Here is a 21,651-nt window from a genome sequence, read left to right on the forward strand (position 1 = left end):
ATAGGGAGACGGTCGGGACCGTACGACCAGTTCGAAGAATAGGGGGTATTCGAGTTAGAGGGGTTTTACCATATTTTGAATTAACATTAGATCTTTCTTTTTCTCTCTGTGTATATTCTTACCGATGTCCTTGAATTGTACCGGGGGACCAGTGTCTACTATCTCATTTATGATTGTCTCAGCAAGCTTTTTGTCTATGTTCTTCAACTTCAGAGAAGACAAGTCCTTTTTAGGACGGGCTCCTGGATTCTATGAAGGGAAATTTCATATTATCAAAATTAGGATGTGCACAAATGAAATTAATGTCTATAGATCAATAGATTCCCACAAAACTGCAGAGACTTACGACAAGAAATAATACATTTGGCTATATTCTAAAAATGAAATCTTTCATATTAACTGATGATAGTGATTCTTCTACTTTAAAGATAAAGAGATAAATAAATCAACTTGTTTTATTATATATACAGTAAAACACGGTTTTAACGAATCTCTGAAGGCCAACTAAATTAAGTTCCTTTAAAACATAATTCATTATACACATACTTGGTGTACTGTACAAACATTTTAAATGAACCTTGACAGAGAATCAAAATTACTTCATTATAACCATGAATTTGTTGTAAGCATGATCATATAATGGTGTTTTAGTGTATGTACTTGGGAATGTAAAAATCATTGAACCTAATTAAAAGCCATCATTAGATTTAACAGTACCTGTTGTGAGTGCTGCCTTTGGTGAGAGAACTTGCGAGCTGGGGAGGAGGTGGCTGAGGAGGAGCCTCCTGTACTGGCCGGCCGACTGTTACGGGGGAGGGTGTTACTCTTGTGTACTGCCAGAGGCTGTTTCATAGGCTTCCACATCTTACTGGAAGCTAGAAACAGGTTCAACAGTGCATCATCAGGATACAGCAGTGGGGGAATGTAAAATTATAGATGCTTTTATACAGTAGTGGAAAAATGACTTATGTGAAATTATACATATATTTATATTATAAGTGAGTGAATGATATACAATGTAATATTATATAAATACCATGTGAGAAGTGCAAAAGAAACTTTAAGGTTCATGCAAATCAGAACTTATACACACTTTAAACCAATAACAACAACAGATAACAGCACAAAAGGAATACTTAGAATATCAGAAACAGATATCATCTATACTTAGATTGTGATGGTAAAGTTGAAAAGGATCCAGTAACTAAAGCTAAAATGCTGCCCTTTTACACAATCTCGGGTAATTTTTTTCAGTCATGTAACCTGAAACATGCGTACAATTTTTCTTGGCCTAACCCCCTCCCAACGCCACTGTGCCGAATCGCTAATAATCGTCACTTTTGACGAGGGCGAAACCATAAAGATGAAGATGAAAAAGAAAGATATCAATCATTTTATAGTACAGTAAATAATGAAAACACATATCAATCAACTATTTATGCTTAGATCACATAAAAGTAGAATAATCCAAAGTTAGCACAATTCACAGTTACCTGAACTATTTATACTTTGATGAAGATTTTGAAGTGTTTCACTCAGGTGAATCTATAAAGTGTCTTTTACCCTTCACCATTTAATTAGTGTGGCTTCTTGATTATATTAAGGGGAGACAGTTCATTCAGCTTTGTTTGAAAATAATGGAAGCTACTTAATTTGATTGTTACGTACAAAGTGAATTTTGATGCAAATTTGATAAAATTGTTGAGCACACATTGAAAAGCTGAAATCTAAAATCAATTTAGTCTAAATACAAGTGAGTGTTCTGGGTTCTAAAATGATGGACAGTGTTAGATACCAGCAAATCAATACATTTCCACAGTAGAATTAACTTTATGTGAAATTATTCCCATTTTTGTCAGACAAGTGATGTATCATCAACTTCAGAAAACTGATACTACCATGCAAGGTTAGAAAGAATCCTTTTCAGTACAAAATTATTTGTTGAATGACATTACAAGCTACATGTACATGTAGATACAAAATATACCAGGATATTTTTGAAAATATCCCAAAATGACTATGGGGCTAATATTTCTTTTATCTCTATCAAACATTACTCAACTGCAACTTTTTAAATACTCCTTAAGTCCTTTACTACATGTAATGTTGAAAGTAGAAAACCGACATCCATCAGAAACTGCACCGCCTCCTACTGAGTGAAACCTTAGCTGTAGTAATGCACCAAACTGGCTCTTTCCAGACCCTTTTAAAACAAGGAGCCGCAAAGCTTGGCATTATCCCCCGCGCCCAGTTGTATTTTTTAATAAATTTCCATGGTAACAGAAAAAGTATTGAAAATGGAAGGTTCCCATTAGAAAAAGGCACAACTAGAGCACTAGCCTAACATGTACAGAAAGTTTCGTGTAGCCAAATTGAACGGTTTTTGAGTTATAGCCCGGAATAGAAAGGAAACTTTAATAATATGGTATTTTTGAATAAGTTTCCATGGTAACAGAAAAAGTATCGAAAATGAAAGGTTCCCATTAGCAAAAGGCACAACTAGAGCACTAGCCTAACATGTACAGAATGTTTCGTGTAGCCAAGTTGAACGGTTTTCGAGTTATAGCCCGGAATAGAAAGGAAACTTTAATAATATGGTATTTTTTAATAAGTTTCCATGGTAACAGAAAAAGTATTGAAAATGGAAGGTTCCCATTAGAAAAAGGCACAACTAGAGCACTAGCCTAACATGTACAGAAAGTTTCGTGTAGCCAAGTTGAACGGTTTTCGAGTTATAGCCCGGAATAGAAAGGAAACTTTAATAATATGGTATTTTTGAATAAGTTTCCATGGTAACAGAAAAAGTATCGAAAATGAAAGGTTCCCATTAGCAAAAGGCACAACTAGAGCACTAGCCTAACATGTACAGAAAGTTTCGTGTAGCCAAGTTGAACGGTTTAGGAGTTATAGCCCGGAAACGATACTCGGACGGACGCACGGACGCACGGACAGAGCCCAAATCAATATCCCCCGCAAACGCGTTTCGCGGGGGATAACTATGACCATGGTATAAACGTACTTGATTTCAATGTCCCCAGAAACCTTTATAAAACAATTTTATTAAAACTGGAAAAACTGACCCCTTTCGGGGCTACTGTATCAATTTGGATTTTTAGACCTCTTAAAAACTATAAAACCCCTGTATGCCAATCTTCATTGAAATTGGACAAATTTTAAGTCATAGCAGCCATCTCAAAAATAATTTACAATCTACAAACTATCAGTTATAACCACATGCTATATCCATTGGTTTTTGAGGAAATCTGTTGAGACAAAATGCAATTCTTGACGGACAGACGGACAGACACTATGATTGCTATAGGGTGTGGGGCCCTAATTAAGGTTTTATTTTGGTATAGATATGGTGGAAATGGTTAGAATGTGCTTACTGTCTGTAGCATTCAGTGATTTGAATGAAGAATGATTTCTGCATATCTCGGATAAAAACCTCTAAAATTTACCAATCACGTTTTAGAATCATCTCATACTGTTCGGTCATCTAATGCTAAAGAAGTTAATAGCACCTAGAATGTAGATGTATTTCCTTACATCACTTTTAGAGTAATTCACTGTTCTTAGAACTTAAACTGAATATTAAAAGTATGAAAAGAAAAGTATGAAAAATATAAAGCTTTAAACACATCAATTCCCTATAAAACAGGAAACATTCACACATGCTAGTTTTAACATGGTTGATTGACATGTAATACGAATGTAACAAGATCAATACCTTTTATGAAGTGTTTCTAGAACGTTTGAAATGATATATAAAGCTAGCACGCTATTAGGTGTAATGAAGCGGTATGTTATGTGATAGCTGTCAGCATCACTCACACACAGGTAGTCAGATCAATGGAGAGTGATCAACACAGAATACCATATCTCTATCACCAAAACACTCATCAGGTTCATTGTCGGGATATCAACTACACTAAGATACAAGACTTGTAATCCTGCCTGTACAATTGACAAAGCCATATTAGGTGGTAGACAAAGCTTTTGGGCTTCTTGAATGTTTAGATGGCCTTGTAATAAAATTGTCTGAAAACCCAACAACTGTTTGGTTCCAATAGGGATCCATTGATTTTCCAATCGTGTAAGTTTCTTTCTGTGTAAAGGTGCAGACAAACCTTTTAATTTGAACACAATGTCTGGATATCTTTAGTAATTAGGCCCGACACTGAAGACAGATCTGCCCCTAAAATATCACTGAAGCTTCCACCTACATGTGTTACACTAACTCTATCAACACCACACGGCATCCATCTAGATTTTACCACAAACCACAAATTAGAGAGCGCATCAATAACATTCTCTTGGCAAATCTAGTATGCTGTATTATATAGCTGAACACTGTTTAAGTGTGCAAGTGACAAAATAAAATAGCTTTTGACAACAAATAAACTACCTGTGGATTCGTCTGATTTAGACTTATTATTGCTTTTTGGAACATCTTTTCCGATAGGTTTCCGGGCACGCACAGTGGATTTTGTGTCTGTGCTGTTGGCATTAGGGAAGGGAAGTGTTTTTTCCTTTGTTTCGGACGGATTTGGTAAACATGTAGCACCATCAGTAGGGACGGGAGTAACAGCTAAGGAATGTAGCATCTTATCTACACAAAAAAAGAAACAATAGCAGGCTACAGGATTAAAACGAAAAAAACAACACGTAAAGCAAAAAGGGATATAAATGACCTTGAAATCTTGATATAATTGAAACATCTGAAAGTAAAGAAATACTTAGAAGGAAGTGTATGGTTTTATCGTTAGATTATACACCTGCAACTTCCTTTCAGATTTTTGATATCACGAAACTAATACATAGAAATGTATTCATTTTTTGTGTTAGATTTCAAGTTCAATTACATCACATATAAGTACGACACAGTGCAGTATGCCCATATCTTATTGTAACAGCAGAATTTGTATGATAGGTGGAAACTTGACATTTTTGTTATAAAATAAGACTTACTTAATTATAGTAATGAAAATAACAACAGTTGTAGGTTAATTAGTTAAAACCTCAAAACACATGTATGTTCCATACATCCATTACATTTTGTGGGCGAAAAACAAATTCTGATCCGCTGCTGCTATGAACTGCATGGTGATGAGTTTCAAATTGATAAAGGATCATGACCAGACTGGCCTTCATTATGTGTAGGTGTCATTAGGTGTAACAATTCTCATGTGTAAATGTTTAGACTATCACATTTGTGATCCATACTATTATTCTGGGCTTTGCTGCCTTCTATTAGTGCAGTGTTGATTAGTCTATGTATCTGTTGAAAATCTGGCATTTTCTAGCAGAATGGTACATATTCAACAATCAATAAGAATGAGCTAACAATAGAAACGTTGCACAATATATTGCATCAAAATGGTAGTCCTGAACAAGAGGCCCAGAGGGCCTGTATCTCTCACCTGGTTTTTTGTTAGTAATTATCACAAGACTCTGACAATTAGAAAAATAAGCAAAATAGACTCCCAAAGTTTAATTTTGAATCACAACCATACAATGATGCTATTGATACCATACAAATATGCTATCCAATACATAGGTTCAGAGACAAAGTAATTTATATGGAAGTAGTAGCCTAATTGACCTTTTTGACCTCGCATCTATAGCCGTCTAAGGCCCCGGGGGTCAGCCCTATCATTTGTACAATTTCAAATCCCAACCCTATAAAGATGCTACCATTGCATTATAAGTGCTCTTCCATTCTTAGTTGCAGAGAAGAAGTCGTTTATATGGAAATAGCTAAATTAACCCCTTTTGACCCCACCCTTCAGGCCCCCGGGGGGTCAGCCCCATCATTTGCAAAATTTTGAATCCAAACCCTATAAGGATGTAACCATTGCATTATGAGCGTAATCCCATGTTAAGTTGCAGAGAAAAAGTCATTTATATGGAAATAGCCAAATTGACCCCTTTTGACCCCGCCCCTCAGGCCCCCGGGGGGTCAGCCCCATCATTTGTACAATTTTGAATCCCCACCCTATAAGGATGCTACCATTGCATTATGGGTGCTATCCCATGCTTGGTTTCAGAGAAGAAGTCGTTTATATGGAAATAGCCAAATTGACCCCTTTTGGCCCCGCCCCTCAGGCCCCCCGGGGATCAGCCCCATCATTTGTACAATTTTCAGTTAGTAGCCCATAAGGATACTACCAGTCAAATTTTGTTGAAATCCGACCAGAGGTTATGGAGAAGAAGTCGATTGTTGACAGACGCCGGACGCCGGACGCTGCGGTATCCCATAAGCTCACCTTGGTCCTTCGGACCAGGTGAGCTAATAACTGTACGTTTGTATGTATACTCTGCAAAATTATCATTTTTTAATCATTTCTTCCATTTATTTAAAACAGTGTCTGTTTTAAAATGTTTTAAATATAGTACACTTTTTTGTATTTCAATATCTATACATGCATATCATTAAATTTTTTGCCTCAAGTGTTACAGTGTTCAGGTAACAAGATGATTAGACCATGATCAGTTGAAAGGGATCTTCATTGAAATTGTAATTTATCATTATTTTTCATATACATGTACAAACCACATTAATTAACCAATGATCAATAATTTATTACAATTTTTCATATACATGTACTAACCTCATTTACCAATGATCAATAATTTATCAGCCACTTGTGTTACAGTTGTGATCAATCATATCTTATCCATCAGATGATGGTGGGTTGAAAATCAGAATTATACATTCTTGGGTATATATGTATAAGTAACAACAACAAAGAGTGTAATGGACATACATGCATAACAACAACACAACAGCTATATGAGGATGGACAGACAGACAAATAGATAAGAGAACATGTGCATTTTCATTGTCTTCATCAATGTTTCTTCTTTACATAACAATAAGGTGAATATTTATCAGAAAATCATAAAAAGATAAATCTAAATTTCTGTCAAAGTATCGGTTGTAAAGGAGAAGGCACGTTAAGACTCGAATATGGCCTCAAAATTCATTCTCCAGTAAAGAACAACATATTTTGCCATATAACAGCTGAATACATTTGTTAACACATTACATCTCGAAAATATCCCGCATGTGCCAATTATGTTCACTATGACGTCATCAACATGCAGTTTCCCGCCATTTTTCACAAAAATCCTTGAAAAATCATACTTTTTGAGTGGTTTTCTCTAAAAATGAATGTGGCCGCCTTCGTGGAGCAGAAAGAGATTTTCACACGTTGTGTATCGTGTATTTACGCATATCCATGCAAAATGTAAAGTTGCTTCAAGGTGGCGGCCAAATCCAGCCTTTTCTAACCTAAAGATGATGAATTTCTAGCAAAATTTGGGGAGAAGAGGAAAATCATCAATTTGATGACGTCATAGGTGGGACACATCGTGTACATGGTTATAAAAAAATATGTTTTGATGACATATGATGGCAAGTATGAGAGTACTTATTGATATGAAATTGATGGGGATCAGAGTTAATTTTTTTCGGCCTGAAAAATTAAGGCCAGATACTGGTCCTATCATATCTACTCCTTTGTTTCTGTTGGAGGGTCAGCTGTAAATCTGTTTCTGTCGGAGGGTCAGCTGTAAATTTGTTTCTGTTGGAGAGTCAGCTGAAAATTTATTTTTGTTGGAGGGTCAGCTGTAAATTTGTTTTTGTTTGCGGGTCAGCTGTAAATTTGTTTCTGTCTAAGGATCAGCTGTGTCCATACTTACCTAGAATGTCCAGTCTGTCCTGGGCCATCACCATGTTGGTCATCATCTTCTGTTGTAGGCGACGAGCTTTATCCCAGTGGTCACCTGTAGTATCAAACCATTGTAAAGGTAAATTATCTAATTTATAACAACTGCAAGATTTAATTACCAGTTCACTATTGGTAAAAGATATATTTTTAGTTTACTTTGGAAGGAGGAACTTTTAATACCCTGTTGCTGGTACCTGTACTTGGAGGAAGAAAGTTACCCATGCATAATATGGATACAATGAATTTCTGCTGATTCAACTTAATTGGAATACATTATAAACCCAAAAGGGAATAAAGAATCAAAATACACGAATATATCAAACATATACAGCATGCCAGAAATTATGTTCTTTTCCTATAACAGAACCCTCTTTTCATGTGCAAAATAACTATATTCTGCAGTTAATATAAACAATTTATGAATTTTGAGTTTCACAACAGAATCTTGATATGACTTGCTGGTGAAAATTTATATAACACTGTTGATTTGTGCCCTTCAAACTTTATGTATCCTGTCTATCATCAGATAACCTTCTCAAATATTTATCATATACCAGACATTTTCCGTCAAGAAAAAGTAAATATTTGCAGGCATCAATACAAGCTACCATGGCTGCCATGTCTGAAAGGAAAAATATGAATAGACAAGAGGCCCATGGGCCTTAACGGTCACCTGATTTCAGATACAGAATGAAACAAAGACATGCATATAAACACTATATATTGGCCCATCAGGCCCTTGAAGTCAGTCAGTGATTTTATAAATTTGACTTTTTAATCTATGAAGATTATGTGAATTCAGAAGAAAGATTTTTGAAATGTTATCCATTTTGACCCCTTTTGGCCCCGCCCCTCTGGTCCCTGGGGGTCGGCCAAGACCAATATGGATATGATGTTAAAATGCTATCTCAGGCTAATAATTCTAACCCAGATTGACTAATTTCCTATGAAAAATAGGCAAATAATGTTCATAAATGTGTTTTTCCTTTATAAACTATAGTAAATTTGACCCCCTCCCCAGGGGAAAATCTGAGACCCCAGGGTCATATAATTCACAATTTTTGTAAAGGACTTTAAGACCTTTCCATCTATGCAGAGTATTTGATTCAACCAGTTCCAGTATTTCAGAAGAAGATTTTTAAAGTTTTAGCCTATTTGACCCGTTTTGGCCCCATCCCTAAGGCCCCTGGGGATCAGTCATGGAAAATTTGTTGATAAGATTCAATGGCCATCACATAGGGATAATTCTGACAACAATTGACTAATTTCCTATTTTAATGACTAAATAATGTTCATAAATGTGTTTTTCCTATATAAACTAAAGTAAACTTAACCCCCTCCCCAGGGGGAAACATGAGACCCAAGGGTCATATAATTCACAATTTTCATAAAACACCTTAAGACCTGTCCATCTATGAAGAGTATTAGATTCTACCATTTCCAGTATTTAAGAAGAAGATTTTTAAAGTTTGAGCCTATTTGCCCCTTTTGGCCCCACCCCTCTGCCCCGAGGGGGTTGACCAGGACCAATAAAGATATATGATAATAAAATGTTATCTCAGGCTAATAATTCTAAACAAGTTTCACACATTTTCTATGAAAATTGAGCAAAATATGCTCATAAATGTGTTTTCCCTATATAAACTATAGTAAACTTGACCCCCTCCCCAGGGAGAACGTGAGACCCCATGGTCATATAATTCACAATTTTCATAAAACACCTTAAGACCTGTCCATCTATGAAGAGTATGTGATTCTACCATTTCCAGTATTTAAGAAGAAGATTTTTAAAGTTTGAGCCTATTTGACCCCTTTTGACCCCGCCCCTAAGGCCCCTGGGGGTCAGTCATGGAAAACTGGTTAATAGGATTCAATAGCCATCTCATACTGATAATTCTGACAATATTTGACTCATTTCCTATTACAAATGATCAAATAATACTCAAAAATAAGTTTTCCCTATATAAACTATAGTAAACTTAACCCCCTCCCCAGGGGGAAACCTGAGACCCCAGGGTCATATAATTCACAATTTTTGTAAAGGACCTTAGGACCTTTCTATCTATGAAGAGTATTTAATTCCATCACATCTGTGAGTGGAGAAGAAGATTTTTGAAATTTTAGTCAATTTTACCCCTTTTGGCCCCTCCCATAGGATCATATAATTCACAATTTTGATTGGCCTTATGCCTTAGAAGGTTTGTGCAAAATTTCATTGAAATTGCTTCAGCAGTTTTGGAGAAGAAGTTGAAAATGTAAATTGTTTACGGACATACGACGACACGACGGACGGACGACGGACGACGACGGACAAAAGGCGATTAGAATAGGTCACTTGAGACTTCGTCTCAGGTGACCTAAAAATGAAAGATCTCCTTGGCCATAACATTATATAGCAGTCTGAACAAGATACAGGCTGACTAAAACTGGTGGTGAGTTAGATATGCAATGCATGTAGCATACACTGTACAGTACCAAACAGTACAGGACATCAAGGCAATTTCCCATTTAATCCCTATAGCTAATATAGCACAACTCATCTCCTCTAAATGTTAGCAGTTTATGTGTTTTCCATAACGTCTACACAGAACTGGAAACCAATCAATACACAAGATCAATCGCAACTCATTTAAACGTGCTATCAATGTAATTATATCACTTGTGAATAAATTGGATAAAACAAGTGACAGGAAGACACATTAGGAAAAAACAGCATAGCAATGTTAGGGTGAAATGAAAAGACATATTAATAAATAAATCATAACATTTTTTATGTATACTAATAAACTATTAATTATTCTAAGAATTTGATGTAGCAGCGAGAACAGCGTTAGCTAGCTACTGCTTATAATTAGTTGCCTGCAAAAAAATCAGACTATAGCCACTACTACAGTTTATACTTGATTGATGTATTTTGAATGTTATTTGACCATGGTTAACTTCTAAGATGATAGTTGTCTCAGCAAAAATAGTCTTCTGATTTTTAGCTTGATGGACAAAAGAAATGCAGATATATCACTAACATGTAAATAGCATGGCATGGCAATGACTGTTTATACTTGTTAATTAAATATTTTCCCATTGCCATCAATTTAACACGATTCACAGCTTTGACAATTAATGGCCAAAATCTACATCATGGCATCACTCACCTTGACCTTGGCCCACATTGACAGCTATACCCTTTTCCAGCTCTGCTATGCCTTTCTTGTACATCTCAATGGCCTGTTCTTTCCTCCCTGTTATATATAAAAACAAATGTACACTTTCAACTTACATTGTCACATATATATGTATGGTAATCAAGGATCCTTCCTTTCTTGCCTATTACACCAGACAATAAAACTGTACATCACAATAACTTTTGATCAACGTTTTACCAGCCATCCTAGACATTTCATATTTGAAAATGAACCTAAACAACTTTTGGCAAATATAGTGTCTTTTCTTTTAACACCAACACCTAGTAAAAAGCCATTTTCACAACAAGTTTCTTTAAATCATTCTTTACGCGTAAAATAATTATAATTTGAGAGGAAAAGATACAATGCCAGTTTTCTATAAAATGCAAAAAGGGCCATAACTCTAGTTTATAAATGCTCTTCTGGAAAGGCTGACACCAAGCTTTAAGGCAATGCTATATCATAAGTCCATACAAATTTTGACAGGCCAAAAAAAAGGATCTTTTAACTATAAGCTCTATCATCAATGTCTTTATGCTTGTTCGGTAAATATTGGATACAATATAAGTTGGAGAATAAATAAACAAGTACACTTCTGTAAAGCATATATAGATTTAACATCAATTTAGCTGTGAATCACATTACAAGGACCTGTTGCTATACAGCCACAAGTAGGAATACCACAGCTGATACATTGTATTATTGAAGAGCATGCATATGACTCATGCATACAGCTGATACTGATGCACACTGACATAGTCTTAGAGGTCCTGTTTTGCTCAAACAACATCTATATGTTAAATTACAAAATATTCCACAAGTCCAATATAATACATACAGGTGATTTAAAAAGTGATTAACCTAATGAAAGAAACATATGCCTGTGTATATTGTGTAAAATACAAGCTTATTGACAGTCTCTCTTCATGTCTTTTAGATAAAACAAGAGGCCCATGGGCCTTAACGGTCATCTGACTATTAGTACAATACAACATAGTCGTTTAAAGATTTTAGCCTATTTGACCTCTGTGACCTTGATTGAAGGTCAAGGTAATTCATTTGAACAAACTTGGTAGCCCTTCATCCCAGCATGCTGTAGGCCCAATATGAGTATCCTGGGCCATTTAGTTCTTGAGAAGAAGTCATTTAAAGATTTTAGCCTATTTGACCCCCGTGACCTTGAATAAAGATCAAGGTCATTCATTGGAACAAACTTGGTAGCCCTTCATCCCAGCATGCCACAGGCCCAATATCAGGTCTCTAAACCTCTTCATTATTCACAAGATGTTGTTTAAATGGTTATAGCCTATTTGACCCCTGTGACCTTGAATGACGATCAAGGTCATTTATTTGAACAAACTTGGTAGCCTTTCATCCCAGCATCCTACGGGCCCAATATCAGTACCCTGGGCCGTTTGGTTCTTGAGAAGAAGTTGTTTACAGATTTTAGCCTTTTTGACCCCTGTGACCTTGAATGAAGGTCAAGGTCATTCATTTGAACAAACGTGGCAGCCCTTCATTCCAGCATGCCACAGGCCTAATATCAGGTATCTAGGCCTCTTAGTTATTAGTCTGATACTTGTTGATTTGATTACCAGGATATACAAAATCCGATATCAGCCGGAAATACTTGAATAACCACAATGAACTAAACCACTAATTGATGGGTTATTTCCACTGACCAATCACTATCAATTACTCCCACAGAGTTGTAAATCCTATAACATGGTGCTGTTTCTCAGAGTGGATCCCATTTATGGACATCAGAATTCTCTTTATTGTTGTTCTGACTGGTCTCTACTTTTCAATGGTGCTACATATAATATGGCATTTTATAAATGCTGCATGAGCTAGTCGGGTAATTATAATTCCAGTGCTATATAGTATTATATATACCCCCCGGTAGGTGATGTTTCTAATGATGCTATTGTCAGAGACAATGTGACTACAGTTGTTAGTCATTCCATCTGGGTGCTGACATGACAGTATCTCTATCAACTGAAACCTTGAATAATAGTAATGTAACAGGTCTTCTTTACTAAGTCAGACTAAAACCTGTAAAAAAATGCTGTTGAGCTGTTAGATTGAAGGCCAAATGGGATGTATATATACAGACTTGATGTTGTAGGACATCATAGACAAGAACAACACCATTTCCATCCCCACTTCAGAGCAGGAACATCTCATTTCTTCCTTATAGTATAATACTATATAGCTAGCTTGTGTGCACTGAACATTTGCTTGTGCACTGTATTTTTTATCTTTAAGCTTCTAGATAGCAAATGATTATTTATCACTAAAATACACATTTCTTGTATTTTTAAGACCTAAAGCAAATCTTGACCAACAATGACATTGCATTTTAACATTAAATGATTCCAGTGTTTGTTTACACTGCAATAGTTCGACTTAATCTGTAGAGATGCTTCTGTGGCCAGAAGCTGTATAGTGTCTGTATGTAGGATCTTCCCAGCCAGCCATCACAACAATCTGTTTGTCAGGCTAATTGGATTACTAGGACAAAGGCCTTACAACTGCTACAGAGACAGGGCCAAACCTAAAGTGGTCCTACATGACATTCCCTACACTGCTGATAGACTGAGATTGTGTAAGACTGAGAGGATATCTCTTATCAATTTATGTACATAACAAGTTTATGGAAGTGAGCTTATAGTGTACATGTCAGGCTCATCTTTGCTAGTAAATCAATTAATCATATATAGCTGGTCAATGTTAATTACACGTGTCTTATCATGCATCAGATCAAGAAGCCATTGAAGAATACAAGAGATCCAACAAGAGGCCCATGGGCCTTAACGGTCACCTGAGTTCAGATACAGAATGAAACGAGGACATGCATGTAAACACTATATATTAAGGCCCTTGAAGTCAGTCAGTGATTTTATAAATGACGAGTATTTGATTCTACAAGTTCCAGAATTTCAGAAGAAGATTTTTGAAGTTTTAGCCTATTTGATCCCTTTTGGCCCCGCCCCTAAGGCCCCTTGGGATCAGTCATGGAAAATTTGGTAATAATTAAGATTCAATCTCCATCACATAGGGATAATTCTGACGACAATTGACTAATTTCCTATTATAATCACTAAATAATGCTCAAAATTGTGTTTTTCCTATATAAACTACAGTAAACATAACCCCCTCACCAGGGGGAAACAACCCCAGGGTCATATAATTCACAATTTTTATAAAACACCTTAAGACCTGTCCATCTATCACGAGTATTTGATTCTACCATTTCCAGTATTTAAGAAGATTTTTAAAGTTTTAGCCTATTTGCCCCTTTTGGACCCGCCCCTCTGCCCCGAGGGGGTTGACCAGGACCAATATAGTTATGATATTAAAATGTTATCTCAGGCTAATAATTCTAAACAAGTTTGACTCATTTCCTATGAAAATTGAGCAAAAAATGCTCATAAATGTGTTTTCCCTATATAAACTATAGTAAACTTGACCCCCTCCCCAGGGGGAAACGTGAGACCCCAGGGTCATATAATTCACAATTTTTGTAAAGGACCTCAAGACCTTTCCAGAAGAGTATGTGATTCTACAAGTTCCAGAATTTCAGAAGAAGATTTTTGAAGTTTTAGCCTATTTGACCCCTTTTGACCCCGCCCCTAAGGCCCCTGGGGGTCAGTCATGGAAAATTGGTTAATAGGATTCAATGGCCATCTCATACTGATAATTCTGACAATAATTGACTCATTTCCTATTACAAATGATAAAACAATACTCAAAAATGTGTTTTCCCTATATAAACTATAGTAAACTTAACCCCCTCCCCAGGGGGAAACCTGAGACCCCAGGGTCATATAATTCACAATTTTTGTAAAGGACCTTAGGACCTTTCTATCTATGAAGAGTATTTAATTCCATCACATCTGTGAGTGGAGAAGAAGATTTTTGAAATTTTAGTCAATTTTACCCCTTTTGGCCCCTCCCATAGCTCCCTGTGGGGTGGGGACCATATAATTCACAATTTTGGTTGGCCTTATGCCTTAGAAGGTTTATGCAAAATTTCATTGAAATTGCTTTAGCAGTTTTGGAGAAGTTGAAAATGTAAATTGTTTACAGACATACGACGGACGACACAAGACGACGGACAAAAGGCAATTAGAATAGGTCACTTGAGACTTCGTCTCAGGTGACCTAAAAATTCTATGAAAATTATTTCTAATTTTCAATCATAATTTCATAACAATAATTGTCAATTTAAACAAGTCAAGCTATACAACTTGTACAATCACAATTTTCTAGTAACTTTAAATTTACAATGGTATCTTACATTCAAATATGTTAAGCTTGAAATCATTTTCAGAATGTGTGGAAACTTGGAATACATGTATTAATGTGCTGTAGGTAGGGGCATTAGAATTGTATTGCTGTTTGAATGTTTCCATTGTATGATTGTAACGGGCAGCTAAATTTGGAATATTTTCTTCTTCCTATCATTAACTTATTAAGTCTCCCTTTAGGCCTGAAGTCCTTAACACCGCCTCACTTTTACCTTGAGGTGATCACGAGTGTTTGTCGCTAAAAGGTAGATGACTGGTTTGCCCTATATACAAGAATGTGGGGTGTGCTGTTCAATGTATTTGATAGCATGCATCGGAATAAAATAGTACTAATCCCTAAAAAGGGGCAAGAGTTCCACTATTACAAGGAGACACTGCAATGTCACAAATATACCTCATTCTCCCAAAATTTGTCATTGAATCATGCAATACATTGCATTACTGGAGAGAACTGCAATCCTTAAAATGGTTACCATAACTGAAGGTGAATTATCAGACCACATTATTAACACTAAACCAAAATGGCAAAATTAATCACCAATTGAATAAGCTGGTCTCCATTTATTACGGGTTTATTTGTTCATAAACTAACATGGCCTTGGACAGAAACTCTTGTGAAGGAGAATGGGGCTTCAAATATATTTAAAACTGATAATTTGAAATTGTTTGAACTTTCACAGTTAATTTATAAATTTCATTGCAATGAATTACATGAATATAAGAAACTAAATAATAATGCAACAGCTTTATTTTCCAATGAAAGCTGTATACATAACACTACAGTTGTATAAATGATGGAGTCTGGCTTCAGCTGAATCCCCGGGGTTGAGATCGAACTAACCAATACAGCAATACAGATGTTCCTGTCATCACACACACAACACTAGTGTATGTGATATGAGAAAACAAGAGATCCCAGAGGGATCTTGGCACCCACCTTAGAACGATCTTTATCTGACAAAAGAAAGAGGGATCTTTTCTCTGCTTTTCAAGCTTTTACTACATATTACTACACATGAAATTTCAGAAAGATCCTTTGACTGCTTTCTGAGATATATAACGGTAACAAACTTTAATTATCAAAATCCTTGATAGCTACCTGTCGGCCATCTTGTTCACCGATCGGTCCTAAAATGCAATATGCACAACTACACCCCTAGAAGAACCTGCACATACAATTTGAGACAGATCCCTTCAGTATATTCTTAGACAAAGCGGAAAAAAAACTTCAATTGTCAAAATCCAAGATGGCGCTCTGTTGGCCATCTTGTTCACTGATCGGTACCAAAATGCAATTTGCATAACCAGGGACCTAGGGGAACCTGCACATGAAATTTGAGACAGATCCCTTCAGTACTTTCTAAGAAATAGTGGTAAACAAGCTTCAATTATCAAAATCCAAGATGGCGTCCTGTCGGCCATCTTGTTCATCGATGGGTCTGAAAATGCAATATGCACAACTAGACCCCTAGGGGAACCTGCACATGCAATTTGATACAGATCCCTTGAGTACTTTCTGACAAATAGTGGTAACAAGCTTTAACCATCAAAATCCAAGATGGCGGCCTGTCGGCCATCTTGTTAATCAATCGGTCCCAAAATGCAATATGCACAACTAGACCCCTAGGGATATCTGCACATGCAATTTGAGACAGATCCCTTCAGTACTTTCTGAGAAATAGCTGTAACAAAGTTCAATTGTCAAAATCCAAGATGGCGGCCTGTCGGCCATCTTGTTCATCGATCGGTCCCAAAATGCAATATGCACAACTAGGCCCCTAGGGGAACCTGCACATGCAATTTGAGACAGATCCCTTCAGTACTTTCTGAGAAATAGCGGTAACAAACTTCAATTGTCAAAATCCAAGATGGCTGCCTGTCGGCCATCTTGTTAACAGATTGGTCCCAAAATGCAATATGCACAACTAGGCCCCTAGGGGAACTTACATGTGAAATTTGAGAAAGATCCCTTCAGTACATTCTGAGAAATAGCGGTAACAAACTTTAACTATCAAAATCCAAGATGGCTGCCTGGCGGCCATTTTGTTGACCGATTGGTCCCAAAATACAATATGCACAACTATAGCCCTAGGGGAACCTGCATATGAAATTTGAGAAACATCCCTTCAGCACTTTCTGAAAAATAGCGGTAACAAGAATTGTTAACGGACGGAAGGACGGAAGGACGGACGACGGACCACGGACAAAAAGCGATTTGAATAGCCCACCATCTGTTGATGGTGGGCTAAAAATGCAACTCAAAGGGCTCATTATATTTAGTATAATTTTTAAATAAATATGAGTCAAATGTTAGATTTGATTATATAATCACACGAGAGTATTGATATCTAACCCCATTGCTTAACTTTCCTCTTTCGAAAATAATGAGAAAATAGAAATGAAACGATATTGTACAGAGCAGCAGCATAAGAATTCAATCTTTCAGCACGCACCATATGTACACGCTACACAGGGCTGCTTTATGTATGGCAAAAGGAAAAAGTCTCTCATTAGTGATGAGTTGTTTATAAAGATACAAACAAATCTAGCATATATATAAATTTAGACACCTTCTCTTCTCTCTTGTTTATATATATATACCTTCTGGTTCCTTCTAACAGTTTGAAGATCTCCAGAGCTTGATACACAAATATGACAAGATATACCTAGTATATATTATTTATATCTAATATTTCAAAGATTTTAAAAGGTGTAATGAAACAACTAGCCAATGCATGCATTTCAGTGTTACTGGACAGAAGTACAAATCAAGTTAAACCAAGCAATTGGCATATATCTGGTTGTATATATGTAGTATATACACCAGGGCTTTATCTAGGGTCTCTCAGGGGCCGATATTCGGCCCCATTCTCAATGATATTTAGGCTAGACTTTTCCCAACCTCATGGGTTTTTTTTCCCAATCTGAAAATGGTAGGGCTGGATCAATATATCGATATACCGATACGTATCAGTTTTTGGCAGTGTATCAAATATCGATACACAAACATGCTGTATATCGCTGTATCGTTTTAACAACTCGCCCTACTGTTTTCGTTATAGACATAGGAAATTCCAAACAAAATTTATTCTAAAACATCATTCAAGTAACAGCATTTCAATCAAAAGGAAGTGTTTAAAGCATCTGTGTCACCTAGATGGATTAGAAATGCCTTTTCATAAATAAGAATACGAATTGACAGAAATTAATTAACACAGATGATAAACCCAATCAAATGTTTGGTAGATTTTTTCCTGGTAATAGAATATATTTTATCAAAATTGTCTTTTATTGTCACAATATTTGAAATACAATGGTCAACTGAATTTGAAAAAGAGGTCCACTGTATCTTCAATACGTATCGTGTATTGTTTCGGTGTATTGTCAATATGTATCGTATCGTTTTAGACCTTCCAATACCCAGCCCTAGAAAATGGTGGCAAAGTCCCACGACTTTTGAGTCTAATTGCGATCGAACGCACCTGAAAAATTGCGTTAATCAGTTACCTTTGCGTTTTATTTAGGACAGAATACTTTTCTATTTAAAAATGCGGTTTTTTTGTAACATCATGCAGTTTAAATTACATGTTTAAGATATATGATGAGTTTAGTATTTTCTCCTACTGATCATGGATTTATGAATCTTATGTCGATATGCCGATGATTTTTCCCAAATTCACTCAGGGGCCTTTTCCCAATTTATCTAGAAAAAGTCCTGTACACATAGGACAAATCAGTTTGTGTCATTATGTACAGTCAGTTATATATAATATATGCCAGGTATTCATCATGTGCAGTGCATGAAAATACCAGAGTTTTCCCTGAGGCATTTACAGTATTTACATCTCTGACACAAAAAAATGGCTAGGGAGTGCATATGGGGACTCTTAAAATAAAATGTCAATTTGAGGACAAGCAACAATCAGAATTGTAACTCAAGAAAAATACTAATTTGTCTGCTTCTGTTTTTTTATTGAGAAAAAATACTATTTGTCAGCGGTGGAGTATCTTTAAGTTTACAAACATAACCATGCCTTATCAATTACCACTACCATTTTAAAAATGAATGTCACCTGTGTTCAGGTGAAACATTTATATCGCCAAGTAATAGAAGGGAGATAAATCTCATATAAGATCATGTATGACTAACAGCAGTTCATGTCAGAATTTAATTGTGCAGCCATCATGAACATGGCCCTGGGGTAGTGTATTAATTTAATGCAATACATCAAAAGGTAACTTAGTAACTGTAAATAATACAAGGCTTTTCTCAAGCTTGCATGTAAACTTCTGAAATTTGTGAAAATAATATCAATTTTTTTTTATATATTTACTGTTGCTTTTTCTTACTTTTTCACTATGCTCTTCTCCTCATAGTTAGGTTATCTGTAAATTTTTTTTTTAAGGTATAATAGTCATACTTTAACAAAGTTTGATGATAAATGCAATAATTTAAGTGGTAAATAAAACTATACCCTCGCTGTTTTAATGCCCGTTTCATATTTTCGCATATTATACATATACCTGCATCGGTAATTCTAAGCAAAACATTAAGTGAATGACCTTTCTCAATTCTAAACAAAATGCTTATACACATGCAGTTCTGATAGTAATTATTTTTTTGCAACTACTTGGTATTGTATTATAAGGACCGAAGATACCAGATCATCATATACAGATGCGTTCTCATATAGTATGTGCCATGGAGAAGATAAGCACACCAATATAATCATTAAGGATTAACATGAATCATTTTTTTATTTTTATGTTATGGAAATGTATCACTAAAATGATACTCTAAATAAAGTTATACCCTAAGTAAACTGAGAGTTTATGATGAGAATACACTCTTGAGATTGAAATTTTGTGAAAAATCTTGCAATTAACTCATCTATTGTTTTAGATAAAATTTTAAAATAAGTATTTGAAATAGACAAAGCCAGTGGTCATTTTCCTGTTACAGCAATATGAAAACTGATGATGTTAATGATGAGGGATATGATGATGATGGTTGTTGTGGTGATCTGATGATGATGATGATGATGATGATGAGGTTGAAGATAATGATATGGTGGTATGATGATAGTATCATGATGATGATGTTGATACATTGAATGATGATGATGATGATGATGATAATGATGATGACGATGATGAGGGATATCATGATGATGATGATGCAATGGTGGTGGTAGGCCTTATAATAATTTATTAAGACACATGTACATGGAAATTGCAGATAGTTGCCTGGATACACAATGACAAACTTACCTGAATCTTCCTCGTCGATTTTCAGGGCCTTGGAAATGTACTCGAATGCCTTCCTGTGGTGGTGCTTCTGCGTGGCCAGGGCCGGGGCCGCGGGACCAACGCTCGCTTTGGCAGCCCCCGACATGCCTTCTTCAGCTTCAGATTGGCATTTGTATTTTGACTTTTGGTTTGGTAGACATGCCGAAGGCAGTATTGCTTTAGATCTTCCAACGAGAATCTCCAAAACGACCCACAATTGATAGGCAATAATTCGAAGAATAGCAAAGATAAATAAAAGTGGAGCTGCTACAATATAAACGTTTCTGCTATGAAATGTTGGTCGGTCTCTTGGCGGTCCTTTGCCCCTATCGCCTCTTTTTCTACCCCAAAACCTTCCATTTCCCCGCCGATGCATCGTATGCCGCCATACTTTATTGACAATCACTGAATTATGGGATAGTGGGGAAGTCCCTCTGACGTCATCACCGGGATTTCCTGTTCTGTTTATTTGATTGGTTAACACGTTTCACTACCACAATATGCAGAGATAAGGGGTGACGCTCCAGACAAATAAATTGCGGGAAGTGAAGTGTGACACGCCAGAGGTACAACTGGAGTTAGCGTGGCGTGTTGAGCAGAAGACACCCACTTTTCAATGGCTGGATCAGGCAAACATTTCACTTTGGTGGGGAACAGAGAAGATCGTCATCATTTACATTCGTTACAGGACTTGTGTAGAACTAAAATACTAAACTGTTTCACTTTAAGAAGAGTTCAACAAGTTACCAAATTGCCCTTGCCCAGTGTCATCAAACAGTATTTGTTGACATTCCGCATTCCGATGGACTTTGACCTAGATGGGATATACATGGATTATAATTCTAACTTCCCTAACCACGTACACCACCAGACGCATCAGATTCACCCAGGCAAGTGTATGTTTGATGGATCTAAAATTTTATTGAGAACTCAGCATTTGTACGATCCATGTAAAATTTGTCAATCAACAGGTCACCGAACAATGCTACACCAGAATGAGCGGGAAAAGTGGGTGTGGCTACGTCACGACAATTTAATGAACTGTCACTTCAGCATGTACAATCCACAATCCCAGATGATGTCATACGTTTTCGATTTCCCAATTATCAATTTGGAAGATTTTGCCGTTAG

General features: G+C 36.2%; 1 protein-coding gene across 2 annotated transcripts in view; it reads right to left on the reverse strand.

The window, feature by feature from the left end:
* LOC138319100 (spastin-like) overlaps positions 1-20,938 on the reverse strand; it is a 32,750-nt gene extending 11,812 nt beyond the window's left edge. The window contains exons 1-6 of one of the 2 annotated variants that reach the window (XM_069262020.1): positions 20,503-20,938; positions 10,889-10,975; positions 7,708-7,791; positions 4,409-4,612; positions 718-875; positions 123-249 (exon numbers count right to left, since the gene is read on the reverse strand). In XM_069262020.1, the coding sequence (XP_069118121.1) occupies positions 123-249; positions 718-875; positions 4,409-4,612; positions 7,708-7,791; positions 10,889-10,975; positions 20,503-20,896 (1,054 nt within the window). In that variant the 5' untranslated portion in view covers positions 20,897-20,938. The remainder of the gene's footprint in view (positions 1-122; positions 250-717; positions 876-4,408; positions 4,613-7,707; positions 7,792-10,888; positions 10,976-20,502) is intronic. The other variant, XM_069262021.1, reaches the window with a different exon arrangement.
* Positions 20,939-21,651: the final 713 nt, after the last annotated feature.

The sequence above is a fragment of the Argopecten irradians genome, chromosome 3 (assembly GCF_041381155.1).
Source record: "Argopecten irradians isolate NY chromosome 3, Ai_NY, whole genome shotgun sequence".
Taxonomy (NCBI): domain Eukaryota; kingdom Metazoa; phylum Mollusca; class Bivalvia; order Pectinida; family Pectinidae; genus Argopecten; species Argopecten irradians.